This window comes from Linepithema humile, chromosome 6, assembly GCF_040581485.1.
Source record: "Linepithema humile isolate Giens D197 chromosome 6, Lhum_UNIL_v1.0, whole genome shotgun sequence".
NCBI classification, from domain to species: domain Eukaryota; kingdom Metazoa; phylum Arthropoda; class Insecta; order Hymenoptera; family Formicidae; genus Linepithema; species Linepithema humile.
Window position 1 is genome coordinate 19802398 of NC_090133.1, and position 27160 is coordinate 19829557.

Below are 27160 nucleotides of genomic sequence, written 5' to 3' on the forward strand. Positions count from 1 at the left end.
AACTGTGAATAACACCGTGAACGAATCTAAATTAACTTGAAACATCCTAAATACCATACATGGGGAATTCCGATTTAACTGCACTATAAATTACATAATATATTATAAATTTCTGCGGATATATTGTTTATTTATTAATTATCTAGAGTTCGAGAATCGCTGATCAAGTGATTCTCAATTATAAATTATAAAAGTTGGATGTCTTGAATTAGCATACGTTACGTAATACGATTTCGTCGAGTTTGCTATCTGCTAAGGACCGTTTAAGTTATAGGCCTTTTACGAAAAATTCGGGCGTTTTAATGAGCGACGCTTATACTGCGATCGAAACTAGCGTGTTTCGACACACCGATTTTATACTTTCGCCGAATTTGCGTACGCCTGGTTCCGTGGCCGGCCAGAACTCGTTCGCTTATACTTCGTGGACTACTACGTAATATGTAAAGTTACTTAACGTATTCTCTCTTCCTCTTATCTCACGTATCGAAAACCGTCCTTTTTATGAATGTACCGTGTTTCTTCTCTTCACGTTGACTTTTTCCTTCTTTTTTTTATGTCATATAACTTACATCAATATCGAATTATCGTTTTCTCCTGACAATGAATTTATTTAATACGATTGGTAATAATTGTTCTGAGAAAAGAATTGCGATGAGAAATTTAATTTTTATATTAATTCGAAAGCGGTTTTTTCTTTCTTCTTTTTTCAAATTTTTTTAAAATTTTAATTAAGTTGATGTAATATTGTAAATCGTCGAATTCTGAAGATGACCAAATTATGGTCGAAACGTTAATGTTTTCAAGATTGTTTTTATAATATACTTGGCACAAATATCTAACCTTGGCCGTTTTACTTCTTGTTTATTTCTTTAATTTTAAATTTATGTTGGCCTTTGATTACAGTTTTCTGTATTTAATTTTTATTTAATAATTTCTCTTTTTCGTAACTCAAAAAATATGAGTTATATTTACAATATAATGTAGTTTATCTTTAATTTTAAATATTTTTTGTGAATAACGTCACATAAAATATCTTCCAACAAAAATAGATAATGAATAGACATTTTATTTTAAAGTAGAAAAGCAAATATTCTTGCACGATTGTATGTTTTTTTTTATTTTTAATCTGAAAGAGGGAGAACTCTTCATTTTGGCAAATTTATTGGAGCGGTTTTCGAACTCTGCGTTAGGATATCTATCATATTTTGTTACATGTAACCGCGAAGTATGTTCAGTGCAAGCGCTCGCGGCTTTTACAGTGTTACAGTTTGATCTCGTTATTTCGAATAATCCAGAAACCATTGGTTGCACTGGATTGTAACGGAAAAAGAGCCTGCTATTTAAAATTCGTTTCGTTTATATTGCCATAGATACGCGTCAGAGTTCACCAACAGATGCATATTGAAATCAGCATTCGTGGATTTCGCGACAAAAAAAATGCAATACCGAAGATGCGTTTGCATTTTTCGAGCAAAAGCTGCTTCGATATTCATGATGTAAAAATATCAAACATATAGCGGCAGCGAAAAAAGAATGTGTTAAAAAGGAAACGCAAAATTGAAATCTTGGATATTTATGTAAGATGTGTGCAAACATATTATGTCGGTATAATATGAATATTTTACGATATGATTTCAGAAGTAGCATTAAAAATAGTAGAAGTAGCGTTAAAATTTGTGAGGACACAGAAATAGAATTTCTGAAATATTTTACGAGATTAATTGTCGTTTCGCATTTCATTGACTCGTAGCGTTGCCATCTCGTTTATCACAGCCAACATCTGTTCATTCAGCTTCCTTCAGCAACTTCAGCCGTCTCCTGGTTTTGCGAAATTATGCGTCACGTGAAGACCAAAGTACGCGTTGTCTGTCGGTGACAATTACATGTTCACGACGGAGTCCACTGAGATGCAGAACAGCTTGTAGCTAACCTCCCGGTGACAATGTCGCGTGACATAAAGATCAGATGCACAGATTGCCAAGAACATGCTGAAGCTTCTGTTATTCCGTTTGCGTCGTCTTTCTCCATTAACTCGAAACAAGACGAGCCGAATGATCGGCGAGGATCGTTTCGGCCGGTGACGAGTTCCGTTGCGAGCACTTGCGCATCTGAAACGGATGGTTGGTTTTGGAAAAGACATTAATCCTAGAATACTGTTAGTCTGAGTCTGAGCCATGCGCTAACATCAATCTCCAGTTGACAGATTCAGTGCAACGTTAGTCTAATTTTAATGTGTTTTTTTTTTAATATTTGAGGAAGTTAATTTTAAAATTGAAAAAAAAACATTTAATTTAGGTTAACTATCTTAAGTTCTTAATAAGAAAGTTGGATAGGTCATTGTTGTACTGAATTCTAATTAAAGTTAGAAATAAGTTATTTCTCTTTCTCCACGTAAATATTACATTTTTGAAAAAACCTCGAGGTTTTTAAACAAATATTATACTCTTGTAATTAACTATTAATTTATATATATTTTTTCAAAACTCGTCGAATAATTATATCTCCAACGATCTGTTCAAATTTTGTCAAATTTGCACATAATTTTAATTTACAATCTCACTTTATTTCAATATATTTTACGTTTAAAGCAATATTTGTAACAGCTTTCTGATGCTTGAGTTTACTTATTTAATGCAGAGGGAGATTATGAAACGTCTAGTGAAGGTATGGTCCTTACGAAACGAAGCAGCATCGAAATTCACGGATCACAGGTGAAAGAATCGTTTTACGGTTACTTCAAAGAGAAAAGCACTTCCTTGAGCAAACTCGCCGCGCTCGATAGCAACGTATCTCCGATAAAGGAAGAAGTTATTCCCGATCTACCGCGCGAACTCATGGAAAACAGATTAACCCAGAAAACCAGAAACATTTGTGGTAGTCTTATTTCAACGCACGAAAGTTTAGCGAAGTTGAAGTCCCAGCCGATTCTGAAGTGCGAAGTCTCGAATAGCGTTTCCTCGAACTTCGAAGCAATGAAAGTCGCCCTAATGTCCGATTCATCGTTTGCGCGTGAGAAGAAAATGTCTATAATCATGTCGGAAAGGATGGCGCTTATCTCTTCTTATTCCGTAATGACTAGATCGATAAGTGATTTTCTCGATCAACAATACGAGACGAGAAGACTCGAGTCGAAAATGATGCTGCCTATCCTTCGCGTATGTCCACGAATATTTCATGATTCAAATATTTCATGATTCTAGTTTGCTAATAAACTTTATGGAAGAACGAGTAGTCATAAATAGTTAAAAATTTATTTAATCGGATATTCTAAATTTTTTTATTTTTATTTTTTGACAATGTTTTAGAATTTACAAAAATTTTAAGATAAATGAAATATAGAGGGTAAATCGATTGTCCTTCCTGCGATCATGATAGGCTTCGTTTTAGGATACGACGATTGCGCCAATGATTAACGACAAGAGGTCAGAAGAGCTTGTGGCGGAAGTGATGTTTCACGAAACGAAAAATAACCATCGCACAATGAATTGGGATTCTTGTCAAGACGCAACTACGACATTTGTCAATGACGAGAGTGCTGTCAATTTGACAAATGACGACGACCTCGTTGACGTCGCTACGAATCCGTACTCCTCCATCAAGTCGATGTACTTCCCGCCGAATCCTTCCGATTCCCTTTTTCCTCCGCTGGACGACAAATTGAAGATGACTCAACGAGTGTTCACCGATGTGGAGGCACTACGGAAGATAGATTACGAATTGCGTCCGCTTTGCTATCGATACAGCGAGGTCATTGGCAAGACTCGGGCGTTGGGTTTGAGCATTTCGCGGTACGATTTTGACATCTCGTACCACCTGAATCAACCAGACGCATTCGACCGATCCGTGCTGTCGCCGACCAACCACTTTCTAAATCAGATGTGCCCACCGCGAATCGCGACGAGTTGCAGCATCGCGGATCGATCGGGTCTCGTCGATAAAACGACCTCGCCGTCTTCAACTTTCTCCGTGGTCGGTAAGCCCACTCCGAGAGGCTCTTGTACCAGCTGCTTGAGCGAGAATGGTTTGAATTGTCGACAGGAGGCGTTAAGTTTCGCCATTCGTGATCCCATTCGCGCGCTCAAGGATTTCAACGGTCTTCGATCTTCTATTCGAGTCGGAAATAGCGCGTCTTACTTTCCGGCGACCGATATCCATGCATCTCAGGAGGAAAATGTTCCGGGTGAATGCTCGCGTAACGAATACGTTCTTGATAACGATTTTCAACGCCAGCGGAAGTCTAACGCGGCGATAAAAGGAGGAATTTCTTTCAGAATTCCTGAGCGAGAGATTTGCTCTCGGTCCATTGGAAGAGTCAGTATTGGAAGTCCTTCGAATACTCTTTGCGCAACAGAGTACAATTCACACCATCGACATTTTAATCAAACCATTGAAAATTTTCGACCATCTGATAATAATTTCTTCGAAGTGCAAAAAAAGAAATCTTCAATATTTAGAGAAAGCTGCTTCGACGGTTTGCATCGATGGAACACATCTCACTCGAACTGTGCTTCGAAATCCACCGTCGTGGAAATTATCGATGACAATTGGCGCAGCATTAATGACGAAACAAATAAAAAGTCGAGCAAATATTCCGAGATTCCTTCGGACGATTTAAACTCGATAGCCGTTCAAACTAAATTCATCACTTGTGGCAATAATTGCGAAAGCACCGAAAGCGAACGCGTGAAAAATGACCGGATCTGTTCTCAGCTCGAATTGAAATCGATCGATCGCGGCGTAGGTCCCGATCGGCAGATATCGCGTACAATTTTTCCGTCAGCTTCTCAGATCCGCGTCGTCAATGTGAATACGAAATTTCACGCTACCGTCGAAAAACGTTACACCAACCGAGCCGTAAGTCCTATTCCGAGTTCTCAGATGACGACCGTTTCATGCCCGAAAAATATATTACTTGCCGCCCGGATGTCGAGTGTATTCGTGCAACAAGTGTGCGCCACTTCTTCGACGGAAATGCTAAAAGTCGAGTCGCCCTCTGAGATAAGATCCATTGACATCGACAAAAAGGACACCGCGAATGCGACGGGCAAGCGCGATTTTTGCGCTCAGAAGGTGGACTCTCGACTTTCCGAATCCGACGTGGACGAAGCAGATCTAGCGACGGCGAAACGCAGGAAAACGAGATATTTTTGTCCACCGGAGGCAAAAGAAAAGATTGCGATTGTTAAGCCGAAATCATCGAAAACCACGGACGTGAATTTTACGACTCCGAAATACGTTGATAAGATGGTACCAAAAATGAGTTGTCAAGTCGTACCGTTTGCGATGAGAAGATCTCAAAGAATGCCGCTGTCATCGAATAGAGATAATGAATTGTTTTACAAGTATGCAGATTTCTCATGCTTAACGGAAGAAACTAATGAGAAGCGTTGGAAAAGGGCCAGCAGGACATCTGTTTCTCGTAGTAATCGCAGCAGCTCGCAAGAGGATTGCATTCTCTCGACAAGCGTCGCGAGAAATTCGAGGCACTTGCTTCGAGTTGGCACAAAGATGCGTGAATATCGTGAATTCGCCAGGCAGAGAGTCGCTAGAGCGATACCCGGTATGAGAAGCTCCCCGGAAGACTTCTTTTGTGACACGTGACTCCCGGTGCAGAGCAAAAGTGCGCTTAAACGTACGTTGCCCCTTTAGAACGCAACACTTTAGCGGAAGAAGCGATAAGTTCATCTCCAGAATTTCTCGAAGCTGTACAAACGAAGTAAGTTCTCGCTAAGAGAGTCAAGTTCTTCCGAGAGAGACGACGGAAAGTTTAAATTTGACTCGAGCAACAAACTGCTTGCAGGACCGGATTTTCGCGGTGTATGTGTGCAGGTGTGCGTGTGTGCGAGTACATGCGATCGTCGTATGAAAGTTCAGAATTGCGCAAAACATGCAAGTTCGTCATCGAAGCGAAAACGACGGAAAATTCCGCAGGGAGCACATTTACTTTCATGAATTTTACATCGCGAAACAACGTTACGAGCTGAAATCTATCACGAGTAGCGGAAGTGCAAAAGACTGCGTGGCTGGGTCAAGAAATACAAATTGTAAAATAACAGAATCGTGGAAAGTAATAGCTACTGAAGAAACGTCTTTTACGACCTTACTAAGTGTCGGCGAATTGGGATAAGTCGGACAATCCCTCAATCACGACGGATGGACGAAAGGTCGTTGAGGAGAGGATTGGCGAGGATCCATCGAGGCAAATCCATCGGAGGATTTTCCGGCTTAGATGCCTTTTGCATGCATATTGGGCAGTCTCTTTACCTTTCGCATGCGCGCTTTAAAGTTTCATCGTGACATATCGTACATTTAAATTCAAGCAGTGAACGATCGTTGAATATATGTTTAGCAGTAATTTTATACAAGATTTTAATACTGATATATTATTATTATTATCGAATAATTAAAAGTCTTGTTAAGACATTTGATAAATATTTTTGCGAAATATAGAATCGAAAAAAGCATTAATATTGTTAAGGTTTCTTTGAGACTGTCTCTCTTGATTGTCGATGATTTAACTGATATTCGCGGTTACTCAAGCGCAAGTCGAGGACGATGGGTGATATAATATTTTGCCGTACTAATCGTACGCAAATACACTTCGGCCCACTGCCTTTATGCATCGTTTGGCGCTAAAACACATCTGATTATCTCCGCGGTGTTAGTAACGCGCGACTAAGTGCGTGATAAGTGATGACAGAACATGAAGAACGGGATTGCTGCAATTTGTGTCTGTAATTTTTCTACTTTGAGAACCGGTTTTTCGCTGGCGCTATTCTCTTCAAGCGCATCCGCTCGACATTAAACGGTTATTATTGATAAATAATTCCTCTGAACTGCTTTACATCGCGAGAGTCATATTATGTTTAAGATGAGGATTACAAGATGAGACTGATTAATGATTAAGTGGAACGAACGATCTCTTTTGCCTTCGCCACTACATCGCGCAACATGCTTTTACTCATCTCGATTAAATGCCTAAATTAATGGAAAGTTGCAGTCCGCTTCAGATCCAACTTTGTAATACATTTGAGTGAGTGAAAATATTTTCGGGAAAAGCGGCGCGCAAGCGTAATTAACGAAAATACAATTCGTAAAGTTGCTCTTGCAAATTGGCTCGCAAATTCTGGAATATTTCCTTCTGTCTCTTGTTTCTCTTTTACTTTGTTCTTTTTTTCTTCTCATTCGCTCTCGTCGGCTATTTGTCTCACTCAGCGTGTAGCCACGGCATTGTCGTGTTTCATATTTTCTCTCTTGACACGGCAGGAATTTCTTTTCACATTATTCGCACATTTCGCCGACGGACGGATACGCGAATGTTATTTACCTCGTGTTTCGTACGATAAAAGCTACTCAGAGAGAATGGCGTACAGAGAATGGTGACTTTTTATCGAGTTGCACCGCGGAGGTTATCAATAACTGGTACATTCGATCCACTTTTGTGTATATTTTTGTCATAGCGTTTGTTGCGATAAAGTTTTCAACCGTCATTCTATCTATATTACGCTCTCATTTTTCTATATTACTTTGTAATATATCGACAATAATCTGATACTTTCGCCGGTGTTGCATTAGCATTATTGCATCCCATAAAAATTGTGAATGTCAAACTCGATTTGTCAATATTAACATTGGCCGTTATTTCCATCATCGCGCCTTTCTATTATTATCACGAGTATATACGACGATGTGACACACTGTTGCAAAGAAAATCTCTTATTGCTTATTGTTACGACAACATAATTTAATATTCTATCGCTCGTACTGTTATCTAAAATCACGGAACGGTGTTATTTTGACATTCGTTGAGTTTAAGCGCTATGATATCTAATCGGCACACTCGATGCATGCACGTTTTTATGATAATTTACGACAATAAATGTTGGCGATCTTCCAAACAACTTTTCCGAGCGCGTAGTTACACGAGATGCCAAGAGGTCACCGTCGATGTCTTGCCATCTGCTACCCTTTAACCCAACTGTGCGAATCCAGCGTGCCTTAGAGTCGGTTTCACCGACGTTTTTTGAATTCATTTAAGTATAAATTAAAAATTTCTTTTTGGAAATGATTAGATGTGATTAGAAATACTTTTTTGTATTTATAAAAATTGAAAAATAATGTATAATCTTCTTGTAACTAATTTTCTTTAAAAAGAATAACGTTAGTCTCATTTGTTTAGAATTATTAGTTAATATTGAGGTTTCGGCTATCATATATACTCTTACATATTATTTACGCTTTCATGAAGACGTCTTGACTTTCCTAGTTTGGGGAATTCACGCTTGCAAATGTCACTGAGTCTGACACCGATATCCAGGTCAAAAGGTTCGCACGCTTTGCTAACCAAAACGTCGTCTTGTCAAAGAAGTATGAAACGTTCTTTGGATATGTTGATTTTCTCGCGCATGACCTGATCAAAGTATCCCGACTCAAACATATTTCGATGTTGTCGAGCGCAATTCACCGGATGAACATAGTTGAGCGAGTATAAAAATTTTCAAGATTCAGTTTTCGGTATGTTAATGATAATGTCGAACGATCTAAATAATTTTAAAGTCAGGTTGAAGTTTGCGCGATCTATTTTCGAAAATTATGAAGACATTAAAAAATTAAAGTTTTTATAATTAAGCTGCACTTATTGTATTTCCTGTAACTTACTCAAGAAAATATTTTATAGAATTCTCTCTTTATTATAAAGCGATAACAAAATTGTACGTCATGTTAGAAGTAAGATATCGTGGATTAACTATCCTATTAACTTTAATATAAATTGTCATTTTCTATCACATAACAGTTATAGCGTTAAATACTTAAAAATGAAAAAGTTTCTTTATCGCATTATCTGATCGATTAGCAGCAAATTTTTATAATAAAAAATTTTTATGATAAGAAATTTATATTTCCCTGTGAGAATCTTTCCTGATTAGCTTAAATAAGGAGCAAAGGAGACGATTGCGCATTTCTTTCTTGTTTCATGTTGGACCAATAATTTATTCCTTATTCCGGACACAGTTTAAAAGTTTTGACAGAACCAAAATGGTCGGAGATTATGTGAAAAGCGAGGTCGATTCCTTACCATACGCAAACTGAATAAGTTTTCTGCGAATTTCCCAGCTAAACTTTCCCACCGGGATGATTTAATCATAAAAATTTCGTGATTTTCTACTTATCCCCCAAGTATTTGTAATGACATCGAATAACTTAAAGCTTCTTTCGTGTATAATGATAAGAAAATTTAACATAGGAATTAGCATTTATTTTCAATGTCGTAACAATAAAGTAGCATTTTTCAAGGTTTTATCATTAATAATATTAATTGATTATTGTTGAAAAAAATATTAAAACAATTTTATACATACGTAATAAAAATTTTGTTTTATATTAAAAATTTAGAATTTTTATTTGTTGTTAGATTTCAGAAAATAGATAAATTCACAGTATTTTACTTCTATAAACGCAAATTTTTTATTATTTTGTAATAAAGAGGGAATTCCATAAAATATTTTTCTAGACTGGAATGTACAGTCTCGGCCAATTTTATGAATTATTAATAAATCATTTCGAAAGAAACATGTCAAATATTGAGAACATGTGTAGTGATGCTTTGCGACGAAAGTAAACGCGTGTTCTTTTTCCGCCACATTCTTGAGATTTCTTGACAGCCTTAAAGCACATGTCGATATCGTAATATTTTCATGTCTTGAACAAGGAAGTAGACATGACGCTGACATAAATAGTGAAATAAAAGTGACATTTCTCAGCATGATACTTTCGTCGCATATTTTCCAATTACTTTCAGCCAAAACATTGAAAATTATATATGCGCACACAGATCGAATATATATGATACTACTTATATTTCTGCATCTGGCAACAACCATTCAAAATCTAGCCAACGTAGATTCTTACCCGTAATAACATTTCAGGGTTAAATACCTTCTTGAAATAAGCGCGAGTAACGCGAACGTGTACGCAGAGTTCGCCTGAGTTCGTCGTCAATTTATAGCATCTGTTTACTACAGAGATAGTTATATTTATGAAATTTCGCAAACTAATCACGCCGCCAGGAAGAAGCGAATTAAGTATTTCAAATCGGTCGGAAAAATTCTCGCCGCGTGCGTCAATTTTAATATTGAAACCGTATGACTTTTCCGATGATTTTAGAATGTCTTTTCGCAGATCGCAATTAAATAACTCGTACCTAGTTTCGCGTATGCAAAACGTCGTTCAACAATCCCGTTGACGAGTATTAGTTGTCTCCACTGCGCGTCCAGCTTCAAAGTTTGCTCTTTAATTCGTTATTGATTGGGCATGGAGGATAAAGTTTCATCTGCATCGCTGCAACGACTAATAAACGCGCATGAGGGTGAGCCTCCGTTTGAATTCGACGAAATCCGTTTAATTACGGACAAATCCTCTATCGAGCAGATAGATCTTCCGTTCGTTTAAGTGAGCGAGTAGCTATAGACTTTATCGGCCAGGACTTGCGAGCCGGTTACATACATCGGTTCCATTCCTATTTCCATTTTGTTAAACGAACCCGTTCAAAGCTGCGGTTTCATTCTTAAATCAAATATTTAGCTAATACGTGACGTTTTACCGAGTTTGCCGACTTTTTCGAAAGAAGATTAAATTCTTCTGCTTTCCATGATAAAAAAAAATTGCGGAACCTTATTAGAATCAACTCTGATGAAAGATATAGAGTTGGCGCGGGAATTTCAGTTTTCTTTAGTGGATTTCGCAGAATCGCGGTTCGCTTAATCCGTGTAACGCGGCGGCGGGCAACATATGCAACGAGTGTAACGTCTGAGAGAATAGTGAACGATGTGCACTCTAATGAAAGGTCAGAGCAATTAGTCGTGCTTGACGCTGTTGTAATTTATGAAACTTGTAGAATAATTAAAGTTGTTACGCAATACTTGAAGGTTGGCAATTTTGGCGAGACTATGGTGGAGGATGGAGTGTTTGAATTACGGTGATCCCGTGGGTTTAGCTGTATGCCGGAAGTGCTGATTACTATGTAAACTTAGGTCCTTGCCTTCTCAAGTGTCATTTAATTATTAGGCACAACGTCGGCATTCGAAAGAATGATCCTCGGTAATTAACCCAATTAGTGTTAGTCGGGGCTTTTAGAAGCGACCGTATTTAAAAGTCTGATCAATCTTTCTCACGGCTCTCGCAAGGTCACCGGCGTCTTCACGGTGAATTTAAAGCAGTCGTCCATTTCACCGTCGAAAACAACGCGAAAGTGCGCTCTGTGCGAAAAAGTTTAAGCACACGAATGGAAGTAAGTTATATTAAAGTTCAGAATTACGATTTATTGCGAGATGATGAATATAAAATTACTACTAAAAGTAAATGCTTGTTTAGTAAATATTATAATTAAATCTTCTCACAGATCGAATCGGAGTTTATTGATGAAATCGAAAAGTAATCGATACGTAATTATTATATTTTTCGGAAAAACTGCGTCGCAAAGCATTGCGACATCAGTGAACTTGACGGAAAGAGAGAGAAAGAAAACATATTCGCTTCTTTTTCCACTGTCGTACAATTGATTAATTGCAAATATTAGCTCGGCCGAATGATGTTTTACTCGATAATACGGGATTTCTCGCGATAAATCATTATCGCGTTTTATTCGACCAATGCAGGCGTTTCGCGAGCTGATCGCATGTGCGATCATTATCGCTAACGCGTATAGCGTAAACGGATTAATATGTTCGCGCGACATTTAATCCGACAGATGATTCCGGTGAATTCTCTAGCGAATCAGTAGTATTGATTTCTCGCGTTTGTCTGTCGATATATATATATGCATCGAGGATTTATGCTTCTAAGGTGCATTAACACCATGCGAACGAATGCATTCACTGTAATATGAATAGTGATTGAGAGCGGACATAAATCAGCACATCGGATTTCGATGTATAACATGGCTCTTTCAAGTAAATTTGGATATCTATAATTACAGGTGATATAATAATTATGATATTAATTGTAATTAAATACTGAAATGCCAAAATTTCCGAAAATGCCATAAGATTCATATTCGAATTTGTACGAATTGATGTTGGAAAATGTTTGTTCATTCTTAGACGTTATACTTTTTCTAGATCAGTTTCATAGCACGAAAGTATTACAAACTTTTAAGCCTTTTATTGCGAATAATTTGCTTCTTCAACTTTAAGAATTTATTCATGTGAAGCCAGACATGAATAATTTGCTTAAAGAGGGATATTGATAAAATCTATAGAAAACATTGAAGGCTGTTGAAAAAAATGGAGTTATAAGAGGGAAATGTTTAAATTCATGAATAATAAGTAATAGTAAAGTAAATTTAAAAATTTTACGGACCGCAAATGACTGCGTTTATATAACAAATTTAATTATCTATTAAAGAGGAAATTACACTGGTAGATTATACTCGCATTCACATTTCCATTTTTTTGAAGAGAATTTGCTGGGGAAGACGCTTTAAAAAGAGCGTTTGTGGTATCACTTTGATATGGAATGAGATATAAAGTCACGTACTTGCTTGCTTACGAAGAAGATTTTTCAGAGTTTTTCTTCCAAAAGGAAACATCGAAATTCCATTACTCCATTTTCTTCCGAAGAAACGTTAAATAATTTCGAGTGATATTAAACTTGAATTAAGAAAGATAAACCCCCACGGAATCTGACCTCGAGACGATTCTTTAATTCGGCTACTTCGAGAAAATATAAGAAAGAAAGTGTTTTTTTGTACTTATGGAATATTTATCAAGTATGAGCAAGAAAAACAAGGTGAATTATTAGCGAGAAATTTGCAGTAGCAAATTACTCGTATTGCAATAGCGAATTTCTCTCACCCGTGCACATTCTGCACATTTGATTTCATACGGCTGCAGAATAAACACTGTGTGATTGCAATATATTATTATATTTGAATTATGATAATTATATTAAATAATAATATTAATGCGAAGTTTGTAATTAAGAATTTTACGCTATGAAAACGTACCAGAACTATAATGTGCGTTTGTTTGCCTAAGTATAAACGTACCTTAACACTTGCCAGATGTTATGACCGCGCTCGGTGCGTACGCGTGCACGCGTGACATCATATGACAAATTATTCCGTCTCTGCATCGGTGTCGTAACTCGGCTCCGGGATTATTACCGGACAGACGCTATATGCGTTAGTAGCTGCGCGAGGTTAAAACCGCAGATAACAAAATAGCCGTCCGGCCGACGACGGCGCTTACGTGCGGATTGGAATGCATAAGTAATGGTTTATCGAGACAACGAGAGGACAGTTAATCGCATTTCCATACTTAAATGATGACAAACAAAATTATTAAGTGGCGCGTTGTTTTAAACGTTTACAACTGTATCGTGTCAACTTGATAAAAAAAAAAAATATATATATATATATATAATTATACGTTGCATTAATGCAAAAACATACACTGCTCGCGTTGTCTCAGAAAAAAAGTAGTTGTATCAATTAAATATTTATTGCTGATTATTACCTTATCTTCGATCTGTTATTATCCGACAAGGAATTATATGATTTTGATTATAGAAATATACGCGTTCCAACTATTAGTTAGAATAGTCACGAATGCGTGATCTATAAATATGGACTCTCGAATCGATATCCGCTTGATCCGATGGTACGCTGTAAAAACGTATCAGGTAAGGATTACGTGACGAAACTACGAATGCGTTACTGCATACACATTCTCATGCATGGAGCGACACTCCAAGACGCATAATATTGAATTTATGGTCGTTAATCATTTTTGTTTGATTGCTACGATAACGAATGGACGTTGATTTTATTTTCTGCCCGCAATTTTAAATTTGCGATTTACTAATGAATAACCTAACGATTAATCTATGCAATCAATCTGTAAATTTTGTTCGTACGTTTAGCGACATTGAAATTGATGGAATGCAAGGTATCTTGACTGATATCTAGAATTTATTTTCGGCATCCATCATGTTACTGTTTAATATGCAAATTTATTCGTAACTTATTTTGTACAACATGTGAGACACGTTTTTCTTGTGTGGGCGAATACAATGTATAATAGAATTAGTTATAGCCACGTGAGAAGTGTAATTTGTATTCTTACGCAATACAACTCGCGTCGTTAATTAGCGCGTCGTGTAACATGCGCCTATTCGCTGTAACGAACAACGTTATGTGACGTAAAACTACTTTGTTACGGCGAAATACAATACCGCGCAATTTGACAGACCTCAGGACCGTGATGGGTTTAAATATAGGCACCGCAATTGAACTTCTGTATATCCTGAAATCGATATTCCAGTTTCTGTTATTTTAATAACGGAAAAAAAACGAGTTTTTTTCCGTGAGTACACTTGAAATCGTTCAAACGAATCTCTCGCGCGATTTTCCGCTGAATCGAGCAAGAAAAGGGAATTTCTTTTATTTCTTTGAACTTTTTAGAGTCCCCGCGACAGCAACGCACCGCGACTTTCACAACTTTATATATACAACGCAATATTAAATCTTTTTTCTCAAAGGAAACGGATAATTGAGAGAGATCCTCGGCACCGATTTTTATTATGTAGTCTAACAATTATTCTTAGCACCGATTTTTATTTTACAGCTTTTTCAGCGAAAATAACACAATTAGTTATATTTAGTATTTACATATATAAATATATTTTTGAGATCCTACATAAGATTTTTTAATTATACAATAATTTGAAATAAAATTATTATTCTTGATTCTACATCAATACTTGATTTTTTTGCTTACGTCGCGAGTTTCTTTATTAATCTTGCGAGTATATACACACACACACACACACATATATATATATATATATATAAATATACATCCATATCTAAATTGGTTTTTTTTGTTTTTTCTTTCTCGTGTCATTACGACTGGTAATCGCAGCATTACCATTTACGATGAGCGCTTAGCATGGTAGTCCAAGAATATTCATCGATACAGGTGCGCGTTACTTGTGGACTTAGTTCGAACGTGTAAATACAAAAAATACCGATAAGTCACACTTGTGCTGCCCGATACGTAGCGCAGTGAATTTTTGTCAGCAGGCTTTCATGAAGAAATGGATCAAAAAATATCTTTTTATGTCGCCATTTATTTAAAGGCACGCTTCCGGCGCATTTATATGCGAAAGATAACGATACCCAAAGGGATCGTGTATATCTTTTTCGGCTTAAATATTTGGAGAATGTGAGAGTAGGCAGTTCAATAAGCCTATCGGCTAACACAAAGATAGATTTTGTCCCTTATCCTTATTAAATCAGCAGGGGGAGTAAAATAGAAACGATGTATATGTTATAATATTATAGTTTGCTTTAGAATTATTATCTGTTTGTATCGTTGCTAGTATTACTATTATCATAGTTTTGAATCATTCTGATGACCTAATATCTCTTATTATCTAATTATGTTTACTCAAAAGCAGCACTGTATAATCATAATTTTATACAAAGCGTCACGTTACGTGCTTAATTGAAATATTAACTATTTTTTTTTGTTTCTAAATAAATTTAGTAAAAACGGATCACGATTAATCCTCAAGATTAAAACAAATTTAAATATATATTAAATTACTCTTTTGTTTTCGGATATCATAGTGTTGCGATATTCAAATATTCTCTATTAGCATTTTTATTACGAAATACAGGGCCGCATCTGCTAAACAGCGGTCGATATCTATTTAACGCCGGTATATTCCTAATCCCGTTTTCTGCAAATGTATGAAGAGCCTCATTTTCCGGATTCGAGCACGCTTTATAACTTAAGGATTTAGGATTTGTCCGTTATATAATAATTATGCAACATCATAGAGGAGAAAGAACTTTTCTAACATCTCCTGAAAATCCTCCGAGAGCATTTCATAAAAACCTTGAAATAGACACATGTACGGGATGTATGATTTTATTCAGCGGCAGATATTACTCTGATGTAAAGCTGAAAGTTAATTATATTCGAAAATATCAAATTTTTTCTCAATTTTTAATCTTAATTTGGTGGTCAAAGAAAAAAGTTTCGCGATATGTTATCGCAGATATTGCGCTATCGTTAGATCAGCCTCGAAAACTACACGCGGCTTATCGGCGAACAGTTGATCGTAAAAGTCTGTAAAGTGACGTCGGCGGACTCGCGGTCGCACGAACATCTCCGTTATCACATTTTGCAATCCGGGCCAGCATCGCTTTTGAAACTCTAACGAGCTTGCCGTGCAAGGATAACGAGCTGTATTATGTATTAGATAACCGGCGAGACCGCCGCTTTTCTTCTTTCCGTCTTCTTGTTTTGCCCAGAAGAACGAGTTCCGCAATTATCGGAAAGTTAGCACGGCTGACGATGTGCCGGCGCCACAAACTTCGTACGTGCATTTACTGCATCGAAATTGAGTTTCAAAAACGCTCGATTCCGTCGACTCCTGTTTTGCCGCTCGACCATGCAACAATCAAGCATTTCAAATCATCGAGAAACGATTATCGTAAAAGCTATAATATCAGATAACATCAGTAAAATCTAAAAGGTTCTGTAAAACGCGATCGTATGTGTGATATGTTGTACAGTTTCAAAAGAGTCATTTTTAGAAAAATAAAAAATTGTTTTTTATATTGAAATTTTACAATAACTTACTGTTTTACAGCTTTATATTGCACAAACCGTTTTGTAATATTAATAGGCTGATATTATTTTGTATATTAAAAAGTATTTTTCTAGTTATTCTGACAAATAAATCTCGCAAATGCCAAATTCGCGTCGACCGCGTTTTTGAAATTCTAACGAGTTAGTTTTGTAAAAAAGTCAATCAAGTCTCAGTTATAGTAATAAATATATTTACAACATAAATATAATATTTTGATGCAAATCATTGCTTTTGTTTTTGCATAAAAGTTTTCAATCTCAGCCGAAGTTTTTGCAAAAACAGCCATTAGCAGAGATTAAAAATTTATTTTCCGGAACATAGAATAACAAACTGAAAGGAAATGCGCAAAAGAATATAGAATATACTAGAACATATCAAATACGGAAATAATTGACGGAAATGCACATGAAATACTTCGTGGAGATACCTCACATTTAATCAACGCATTTCCTCATATCAATAGACTAATGAGCTCGCTAAACGGTCGTAGCGACTCATTCTACCAAGCTCGAGTCTACTTGAACTAAAAAGTTTCATCGATGCTTGTCAGAATACAGTTGTGCCGGAAGCAAGTTTAGTATTCCGCGAACCTTTCCGACGAATTGCCGTGTCCGGGAAAATCCGAAGAAAAGTCTGCTGAACAATATACCGAGATAGAACCGTAATCACGGTGTCTCTTCATGCGATCGCACATTCTTTCACGAAAGCGGAATAACGGATCACGCCGCTCTCAACTTTGTCTTCTGATACTTACTCATATTTCAACATCTTTTTGAAAGAGTATCGATCCGCTTGGCGTGTGTGTGCCTGCTAGTGACGTAGCTGTCAAAAGCAGCCGGTTGAGGATTCAGAGAACGGTGCCGCATTATCGCGTCGTGAAATTTTACGTTGCCACAATCGGCTTGAAAATCTGAATTGCGCAAATCTGAAAGCTGGTTTAGTTGTAGCTCGCCTGGGCTTCGTCGGATATGCTGGAGAGATTTTTACGGAAGTTCACAACCGCCACGCTAGGTACTTCACCCTCCGGCTTGCGGGTGGTGGTCCCCGGTGTCATAATTCGGAACCCCTCACGCCCGAGAACAAATTTGAACCCGGACTCGACCGGGAACGCTCCTCTCCGTCGGTGCTCGTACGTTTCCGCCGCTGCTGGCGGCGGCGACGGAACGGCCGCACGCCCCCGCTGTCGCTCGTGCGCCGTAGCCCGGGGTCGGCAGCGCGCGGGTAGTTTTGCACTCGTCTGCCCCCGCCTGTGCACCCGTCTCCACCACCTTGTACTACTCGGTCGTCGTCGACGTCCGTCGGTGGCGGCAACGCGCCGACGGAGGCGGCCGAAGTCGTGCGAGTAGCACGCGGCGCTCTTCCTACGAGTACGCGCTCCGACTACGCTCGAGCGGGCTTCATTCATCGTCACACGACCGCACACCGCCGCGTGCGTGCGTGCGTGCGTGCGTGCGTGCGTGCGGACTTGCGAGCGTGGTGCTGCTTGGTGCGTGTATATGTGTGTGTGCTCGCGCAAATCGGCTTGCGCCGCGATTCTCGCCTCTGTCTGTCTCCGTTTGTCTTTATCTCCGTTCCCTCGGTCTGCCTCTCCACCTCCGCTGTGGTGCTTTCTCGCTCTCCTTCTCGTTCCTACGTCAGTCGGACGCAAAGTCAGTCGCGTTTCGTGCCGGCTGGTGTGCGCGTCGTATCGGGCGCACGGCGCACACCCGGGAGGCACATCGCACGGACACGAGTGACGTGTTTAGGCGCGCGACGAGAGTCCTGGTCATATCGCTGTGAACGTGAAAGCCAACGATAGAGTGCATCGTCCGCGAACAGCGAGTCGCGTTTGTTGCGCGATGCGCGGCTCCGATCGCGTCGCAAAACGTCGATATCTCGATCGAAACGGTGATGATCGTGGCCGTAAGTGAGCTGCGCCTTACCGAAATTCCGGCTCGCCGAATCGGCCGACCTTCGCGTCTCCACCACCTTCGCTATCCTCCGGTATTCGCTCGACGCGATGATAAGCGGACAGGCGTGTAACTGGCGAAACGAGGATTTCTCCGGAGTTATTACCGAAGACGTCAACTGTAACCGATTTACGTTCCGATTCCGTTCTTCGACTCTCAGTCCATTGTATGGCTGACGCGTCACTCGCGAGTGTTATTTACGCACGCGTGTCCTTCTCACAGCGCCTCGTGCGCTGTTAAATCCCGCTGTTAAATCCCGAAGAGTGAGAAACGACTTGGTAGATTCGCTGCTTTTTTTTTATAGTCGGCGCAATTTTTTATAGCCTCGGTGCATCTCGTCCCGTTTATAATTTCACCTGTCAGTTATACCAGGCCAAGTGGTCCACTCGCTACGAAACGTTCTCCAGGAGAACGAACTCTCTGGCGAACGGGTGAGTACCGCGAAGAGAGCAATCGTATGCCTTATGGATGTTCGCCGGGAATGATTTCTTTTTCAAGAGCATCGACGATGCAACTAGGCATACAAATGCCTGCGAGTGTTTCAAGTGCGGTTATCAACGTCAAGCACGCTTTCAAGCAGATTTCAGTCTCAGCCTGAATTAGAATTGAGATAACAAAATAATTAACAAATTTAGGCCCAGAATTAATCAGCGTTTTCCGACGCTTTTGCACGATAGAATAGTGATTTGACAATTATTCAAGATCTTTGACGTGTATTAAAGCGAGCTCATCGATTGTTTATTAATTAGTTTTTTCGAATCTTTGATCAGAAAGTAGTGAGCTCTTTTGTGAAATATAAGATTAATTGCATATTAAACGCGGGTCAAAGCGGATGATTTTAAATAGATAGATTTTTAATAAAGCGAAGAAAGGCATGTTTTAAAATTGCTCCGTGCTCGATTTGATTTAAATTATCGTAGAGCGAGAAACTCCATGTTTTTACACCGCTGATACGTTTTTCAGAAATGTTCCTTTTGGGACCTCAAAATCGGTCAATCGATCACTAGCTGTAGTTCTCTTTTTCCCAAGAACACGACAATGCAGCCTTCTGGGAATGCGATACATAAAATTTCTTTATTTTATATTTATACCATCGCCAGGCACCATCGATCAACGTCGTTTTTGCGAAACATAGCTTTCGGCGGATGCGGGTGACCAAGTTCGCTGCTCGGGCGCCTGCGAATAAAAAAAAACGTAGCAGACACGTAGCAAAAAAAAATCGAATGAGTTCTGCACTTCCAAAATCAAATAAAGAGCAACATTTCATTATCCCTTTGCATAGCGTGTGATTCTCGAAAAAAATTCCCTCTGAAAAGCGACAAGTGAAAAGCACTTCAGCATTTTCAATCGTTCGTGACTGAGAAATCGCAATATTCGGCTTCAGCGTGGTCAAGAGTTTGAAATCGACTCTGCACCGAAGATCAAAGAATCTGCGACTGAAAGCCACCTACGCGCAGTCAGTCCGAGGCACTCTGTAGAGCGCGTCAAATGTACTGAGCAATAGAATCGCTACATTGTGCAGTAGATCGCAATGCAACCAAGGTGATTCATAACTTCGGGCGAGGACGCCTATAAATACGTTTGATTGATATAGAAACGGATTGATCTTGTTCTAATTATCTTCATGTAATTATCTCGAGCAATTGGCTCGATAAAGAGAGACTTCTCTTTGCTGCGCGAAACGCAATCGAGAGCAATCGAAAGAATAAGGCTTAACGAAGCTGCCGAGTAACTTTGATCGCGACGATCATCGCGTGACAAGCGAGAAGAAAAAAGATCTTGTAGACGTGAATCCTTCAGATACAAGCGCGATTTCTCGCTCGCGATAATCTGACGTCTCCAAATGCGGCTATTTCTCTTTGTTGAGCAATGTTTGCTCCTTGCTTCCTACAACAACGTATCGGCGGAGTGCCGACGGAGGGAAGCGACGATCGTTTCCCGCGTCTTCCGTGTGAAAAAGAAGAAATCTCTCCCCTGAGGAGTCGAACGAAACAAATATTTACGCTGCTCCGCGAGATCGTGATCTCTTTATGCACGGAGACTGTGAAAATCCGTTTAGCGATGGAGAATCGCGTGGTAACATCGTTGCACTCTGCTAACGCAACATTCGCACAATTCTCGCTTTATAATCTTGGCAACGAATAACTTTTACTAATTGTAAGTTGTTTGTCCAATTATTCAGTGTTTATAAATCGAAAAGCAATTTATTCTTACGCTAAATTGGTTATTAACGATCGCTTGTTAACGTTTACAATTCTCTCTCTTCTTTTTTCTCAAAATATATATTTTATACATATTTATTATAAAGTAAAAACATTGTTTAACGTTATTAAAGTTACTTGAAACTCTGGATTTAAAGAGCTATTATTATTATTAAACGTAGTGCGAAATTTACCATGCGAAAACTTCTATAGAACCATCTGTGGATATTATTGTTAACTTAAAGTGGCAACAGTTTGATATGATTTCTATTTTTGTTGGAGCTTATCTCGTTGGTTTCCTCGCGACTTCCTCTCTATTTAACCGAGTCGCTTTTTACAAGAAATTAGTGAATGAAAAAAGTGTCGTTGTGGTTAATTTCTTCTTGCAGAATATGATACAATTATCTCCGTGATTTCATAAATTCTAATTTAGTACTCTCATTTGCATATGTCTTAAGCTATTCTTTATAGGTACTTTCAGTCTGTTTCTTGCGCTTGAAAGTTTCTTTTTGCCTCGCGTAGGCGTTAAGTATATTAGATGCATTGTGCGGAAAGACGGCTCGCGGTCAAGTTTATGCAACTTTCATGCTGTCCGTCGTGCATTATAAGAAATTAGATTAGCGATACGCGCCAAAGTTTTTCTTCGTTAAAGCGAAGCAAAAAATTTGCGCGCCAATGACAGTGGCGATGATTTAACTTCTCAGCGATAGAAAAGAGACGCACAAGTTATAATTAGTTATCGTGACATGAGGCGCACTACCATTCGCCATTAATTTTTAGTTGTCACAAACGGAAACAAAGTATACGAAAGATAGACGAGACGAAAATAGTTCTGTGTTGTAACTAACGTCGACTAATTTTGTGAAACTTCTTCTTATTCTATTAAAGAAAACTCTTTGGAACTGTTTATTATAAATAGCAATTCGCGTACATTTCGCTTGCGAAGCAATCTATTTGCCAGCCAGCGCAAACTTTCGAATTGTTGTCCCCTCTATTTAGAATTCAAGAATTTTAACGCTTAGTTTGAAAAGAGATTTAAGTAATTATTGTTTTAATTCTACAATAATTGATGTGATACAAATTTAAAGGTTAATGATGGAACGGTAATAGGGAAAATTTTTATGTTTTGCCCACAGCGGGTTTGAGCTAATAAATTTTTATTTGGGAATTAAATAGAACGAATGTTTTGTAAAACACTCTTTTTACTGTGGAGCGTGTCGCTAATCTAATTTGTTATTAATTCATGTGTATATGAAACACGATTAAATGTTGGACGGTAGAGGGGAAAGAGACAGGAATAGAAGAGAGATAGAAATGCTCGAATATTCGCAACTCTTTCACGAATAGGCGATCCGGAAACTTCATGTAATCGGATCACTGTTCGCTTTTGATGCACAAAGCGGTGATTACATAACTACATTTGACCAAAAATTAATTTTCTTTTCTTTTTTTCTAGAAAAACAAATAGTGAAAGACGCATAGTTATTTTATGTCAAAAATTGCTATAACATTTTTGTCGAGAGTATAGATTTTGTCGAGATAACATTTGCATTATTTTTATGAAATTCTAGTAGATTAAAACTAATTATAATTTTAAAAATAGTAACTCAAATATTGGCTAATTATATGAAATATTATTAATCGCATAAAAAGAGTTTCAATTATTTATATTTGACTATAATTGGAGAATAATTTATGTTTGCGTAGTTTATGTTTGCGTTGTTTATTAATTTAATATCTAATTTAATATTCAAGTGCTTGCAAATTTGTTTAAATTCGAAACGTTCTTTCGTTTTTTTCGGCGTGATATAGAGTATCATTTTCAGCACTTTGCTGATATCTGGCTTTCGCTCTTTGATTATTCATATTAATGACAATTTGATAACAGTTACATTCACTGATAATAGTCTCATAGCGATTATTTGTGGTATTAAAAGCGTTTGTGTGGTTCAGCTTTGAAACTCGATAATGAAGTTATATCATAATGTAAGTTTAGTAGATTTGTCGAGTACAAAAGTGACAGATCGCGTGCTCTTCGATAGAAATTGGATCTCTCACTTTGATGTGTATATTCTACCTCGAATCTCCATGCTAAAGACCAGTACATGCATCTTACATTAAGCTGTCGTGTGATCACGTTTATTTGCTAATAGTTATATGCTAATCGAATGTCTTTACGGAGACAAGTTTCATTAAGTCAAAATGCGTCTTCTAGCGTCAATAATGATATTTAAATGAGCTAAACTGTTGTTTTTAAATCGATAATTATAAAGACAACACATATTTTTCACAATTTTATGTTATAATTATTAGTATCAGATTCTTTATCTTATAAAAGTTATTACTAATAAAATACAATGTTAGGCATAATGTAATTTTAAAAATTAATACAATTATTTTCTGTGAGAAAGGTAATTAATTTTCTTGACGTTTCGCGAAATAGTTTTTCTTCTCGCGAAAAATTCTGCTTTTTCCATCAACCGAAGGAAACCATTATTGTACGCGGAAAGGTGACAAGGATTTTTCTCATAAAGCACGATCAATAAAGGTTGTACGTGATTCAAGTCCGTTTCCGAATTGCATGAAGACGCCCCGCAAGAGAGAAACGGAAAGCATTTTCATCTTGTCACCAGTGATGAATCTTCGCCGACCAAACGATTGTCTAAAATCTCGATTTTTTGGAAATTGTAAAAAAGATATTTAAAAAAATAATATATATATAATTAATAATAATATGTTCTTGTGATTGAAAGAAAGAAATAAAAAAAATGGAAAATATTTTTATCTACATATTGATGATATGCAATATCACAATATTTATTTTTTTTATCAATTGAATTGCTGATAAAATAACAGATAGAAAGTTTATAATAAATATTTTTTTTAATTGATTATGCAATATATAAGATATTTATAAAGGAGGGATTTTTATATTTAGGACCGCTTACAGCTTTAAATCCACTGCTTTATACCACATCATTGTTCTTTCGACGAAATGAAAAGCGCGTCATAAATCGGGAAGTCTCGAAGCTTTGGAATATCGTTCAACCGCTTGATCGATAGCTAAGTGCTTGTGGTGACATGCGGTTCGCCGATACAGCATACGGAATGTCATATGGCACGTCGCGAACGCTGCGAGTAGTCGTTGCATGAATTTTCAACAATGACAGCGGTACGTTATGTAAATAATATCTGACATAATTTGAGAAAAGAGGGAGGGAGAGAGAGAGAAAGAGAGAGAAGGGTCGGAACATCGTTACGCGTTTTCATAATTTCACTCCGGCAATGCATCTCCGCGTTTTCGTTGATGAAATGCAGGCAGCGACCGTTGGTAGATTTTCGACAAATTCTGTAATATTTTAGCGCGAAACCGGCTGACGGCTATCTTTTCATCAAAATGTACTTTTTAATGTGCTCAACCTCGCGCTCGTCCTTTAATGCGCTTTTGTCTCTAATTTCGTGTACATCTTTATTCTTAACGGGTCTTCTACTCTAGTAAAGATCTATTCATACTTCATAAAAAAACGCGTTAACCGAAACATCAAATATTCTTACATGGATTTCAAGTGGGGCAATGCACACTTCGCAAAACGACATGTCCCATTTGAAACTTGTACAAGAATATCGGACGATTCCACTAACGTGACATGCCGCTTCGCAATAGCGAATAAACCTTAATACCGTATAACGTTTGCTGTATCACTTGCCCGGATTTACTTTGGGCAAAAGTTTGCTAGGTGTTTTGTTTGCCATTTTATTAGCAGTATTATTGCAGAAACTTTATGTACTTACGTCGTCGACATCATCTGGCAGATTAGCAAACTCGGAGAACTCGGCACACTGTCGATTTGATCAGCTTGTCCATTCGGCAAGCCGAGTTTTATACGACTGACGTCATTTCTGCGCGGAAATTGATCTCAATTTCTCTTTGCTTTTCTTTTTAGGAAAGTTAACCGTTTGCTTCTAAACGATTATTTATATCTCTGTTCGCCGAAATGTAACGATGTCCTGCGCGAGATACGTCTTGCAATATTCATCAGTTCTTAAGAAAATCATGCAAATAATTATAAATAATTTGCATGATTGTTGTCTATTTTTTTCTCGTTTATCTTGATAAAAATTATTCTAGGTTGTCACATCACGTGTAGCTTTTTTTATGAAACAAGACCTTTGTAACCTTTTTAAAATTGTTGCAAAACATGAAAAGAACGGGAAGTAATGCGCGTGAAATTATATATTTGCTAAGTATGTTAATATCTATAAACGCTGTAACAACTATGATGGCGACGTTTACACGAACAATTTGATTTAATCATGGTGACGAAGCAATCACTGTCTTGATAATTGGAACATAAACGCTAGTCAAGGATTGACTATAATTATTCAGCAGATTATATTAAGATAATACGCTTTACTTGTTGTGAATACACGAAGATACAGATTTATCGGGACGTTGTGTACACAACGTTTTGCAACATTTTATGCAACGTAATATTTTATACCTTTTTTTATCGAACAAGGTCATCCATAACGCTTCGCCGCAAATTCGATTTTTCCAAGATCCAAGTCGCTTTGAAGAATTAATCTGATTAATAATTTAAATACAAAAGAACGTATTTTTATTGCACGTCAGAGTTCCGAGGAGCGTGCGTACTTTCGATGAGACTGCTATTCCCCAGCTGACTGCAATCAATCATGGTAATTTGTGAAAATGGTCGACGTATCCGGTCGTATTCAGCCTCAAATCCGTTCGTGCATCAAATTTTGGACGCACACGACATCAAAATCCCAAATTGATACGCAACGAGGTCATTGTGGTTACCGTGGGACGAATCTCTCAGCGGCCCTCGATCAGCAGTTCCGCCTAAACAAACGCTATTTGTACGAGTAAACGCAACTGGATAAACAGCGTAACGGATTTTGTAAACTTTTCCGCGTACCGGGAATGCTACCAGATTACCGTTTCTATTACGAAATCAAATAACACCGCGACTGGATTACCAAAGACGTGCCGATGCACGTTGCGTGCGCGCACGCACATCGCACTTTCTCCACCGCGAACGATATGGGCTTGTTACCTCTTTAGATATCGCGACCTACCCTACGTATTTCGATCGTAATCCGAGCAAAAAGAGAGGCATGGTCGATAGTGTATCACAGGATGAGAGTGTAAAGGCGCGGCACGCGGCGCAAGACGTAATCGCCTTGTGGTGCGGAAAAATTGGAACGATGCGTCAGGCGGCTGTAAACCCTTCTTTTTTTTCCGTAATACACCCCTTTTTTGCGCGTAGTTTGCGACGCGTTACACTCGGCGGCAAGAAGTTCAATATTAGTAAGATGTATCGTTCGTGTTACGATTATACAATGCCGCAGCGTCTTGTAAATTACTTGCCACTTCACTTTTGCAGAAAAATTATTCCAGTCTGTGACGTATCTAAACTCGCTCATTAATTCTTAATTTCTACTGGGAGTACGCGTATATATACATGAAAATATATTGCGATACCATCTCGGATATTGCGTTTAAATATATATGCACGGTGTTTTAGATGTTTCAACATAAAAATTCAAAGGTTCTTGTGTAAATTTAAAGGAATGATTTATTACGTATTACTCTTATTCAATTTTGTTACTCGTATTCATGTTTATTTTTATTATTGAAATAAGAAAAGTTTTATTCACTGAAACTCGCGTCTTTTCCATTCAGCTCGTTAATTAAAATATTAATTTATTACTGTCTTTCTCGTGCTTTCACAATCGTTCAGTTTGCAATCTATTTCATAATATGTTTACCTGCTGCAAGTTTGGCTGTCCCGCTTGCCTTCGGCTCAGCTTTACGGCCATTTTTCATCGTTGCCCGAGGAACGAGTTCGCAAGTAGATTAAAGATATTCGTTATTCTCTTGATACTTTTCAGCCGGCGCCTGAGATAACCCGTTCAGAACTCGTTTCGTATTCGGCGCAATCCTTCGCGGAACGTCGACTCGAGTCCGTTCCATTATGCATTCTGTGCCATATCGTCGATCGCGCCGCGGTTGATGGCCTTTCATGAGACTCGCTCGGAAACACGCGGTATCAATCAAAGTCTCGAAATTTTGAGAAACGCGATGAGAGAAGGAGAGACAGAGAAAGGAGACAATGCTCGAAGTCAGGACAATCAATCCATTAAGTCCGATACGAGGAATCGATTTGTTTCGCTAATCAATCAATGTGAGATATTACAACGAGATCGGCATTATCTTTGCTTCATCGCCTAAGACGGCGCTGTCGGTATATATGTATATATAAGCGGGAAACGAGCTTATTACGGAAGTATAGCTCAGTGATAGATGAGCGAATACAACTCGGC

The 27160-nt window shown here is 38.1% G+C and overlaps 2 protein-coding genes across 11 annotated transcripts in view; both read left to right on the top strand.

Moving 5' to 3' along the window:
• The window catches only part of dnc (phosphodiesterase dunce), a 331146-nt gene that overhangs the window by 118339 nt on the left and 185647 nt on the right, over positions 1 to 27160 (top strand). The window contains exon 1 of one of the 10 annotated variants that reach the window (XM_067358192.1): positions 17960 to 19042. The exons of 8 other annotated variants lie outside the window; for them this stretch is intronic. The gene's annotated coding sequence lies outside the window, so the exon portion shown is untranslated. Of the gene's footprint in view, positions 1 to 17959; positions 19043 to 27160 lie in introns of those variants that run through there. One more of the 10 variants, XM_012378295.2, reaches the window with a different exon arrangement.
• On the top strand, positions 952 to 6369 carry LOC137000769 (uncharacterized). The gene is made up of 3 exons (XM_067358195.1): positions 952 to 2120; positions 2638 to 3155; positions 3388 to 6369. Exons 1-3 carry the CDS (start codon positions 1943 to 1945, stop codon positions 5599 to 5601), a joined length of 2910 nt encoding a protein of 969 aa, XP_067214296.1. The 5' UTR covers positions 952 to 1942; the 3' UTR covers positions 5602 to 6369.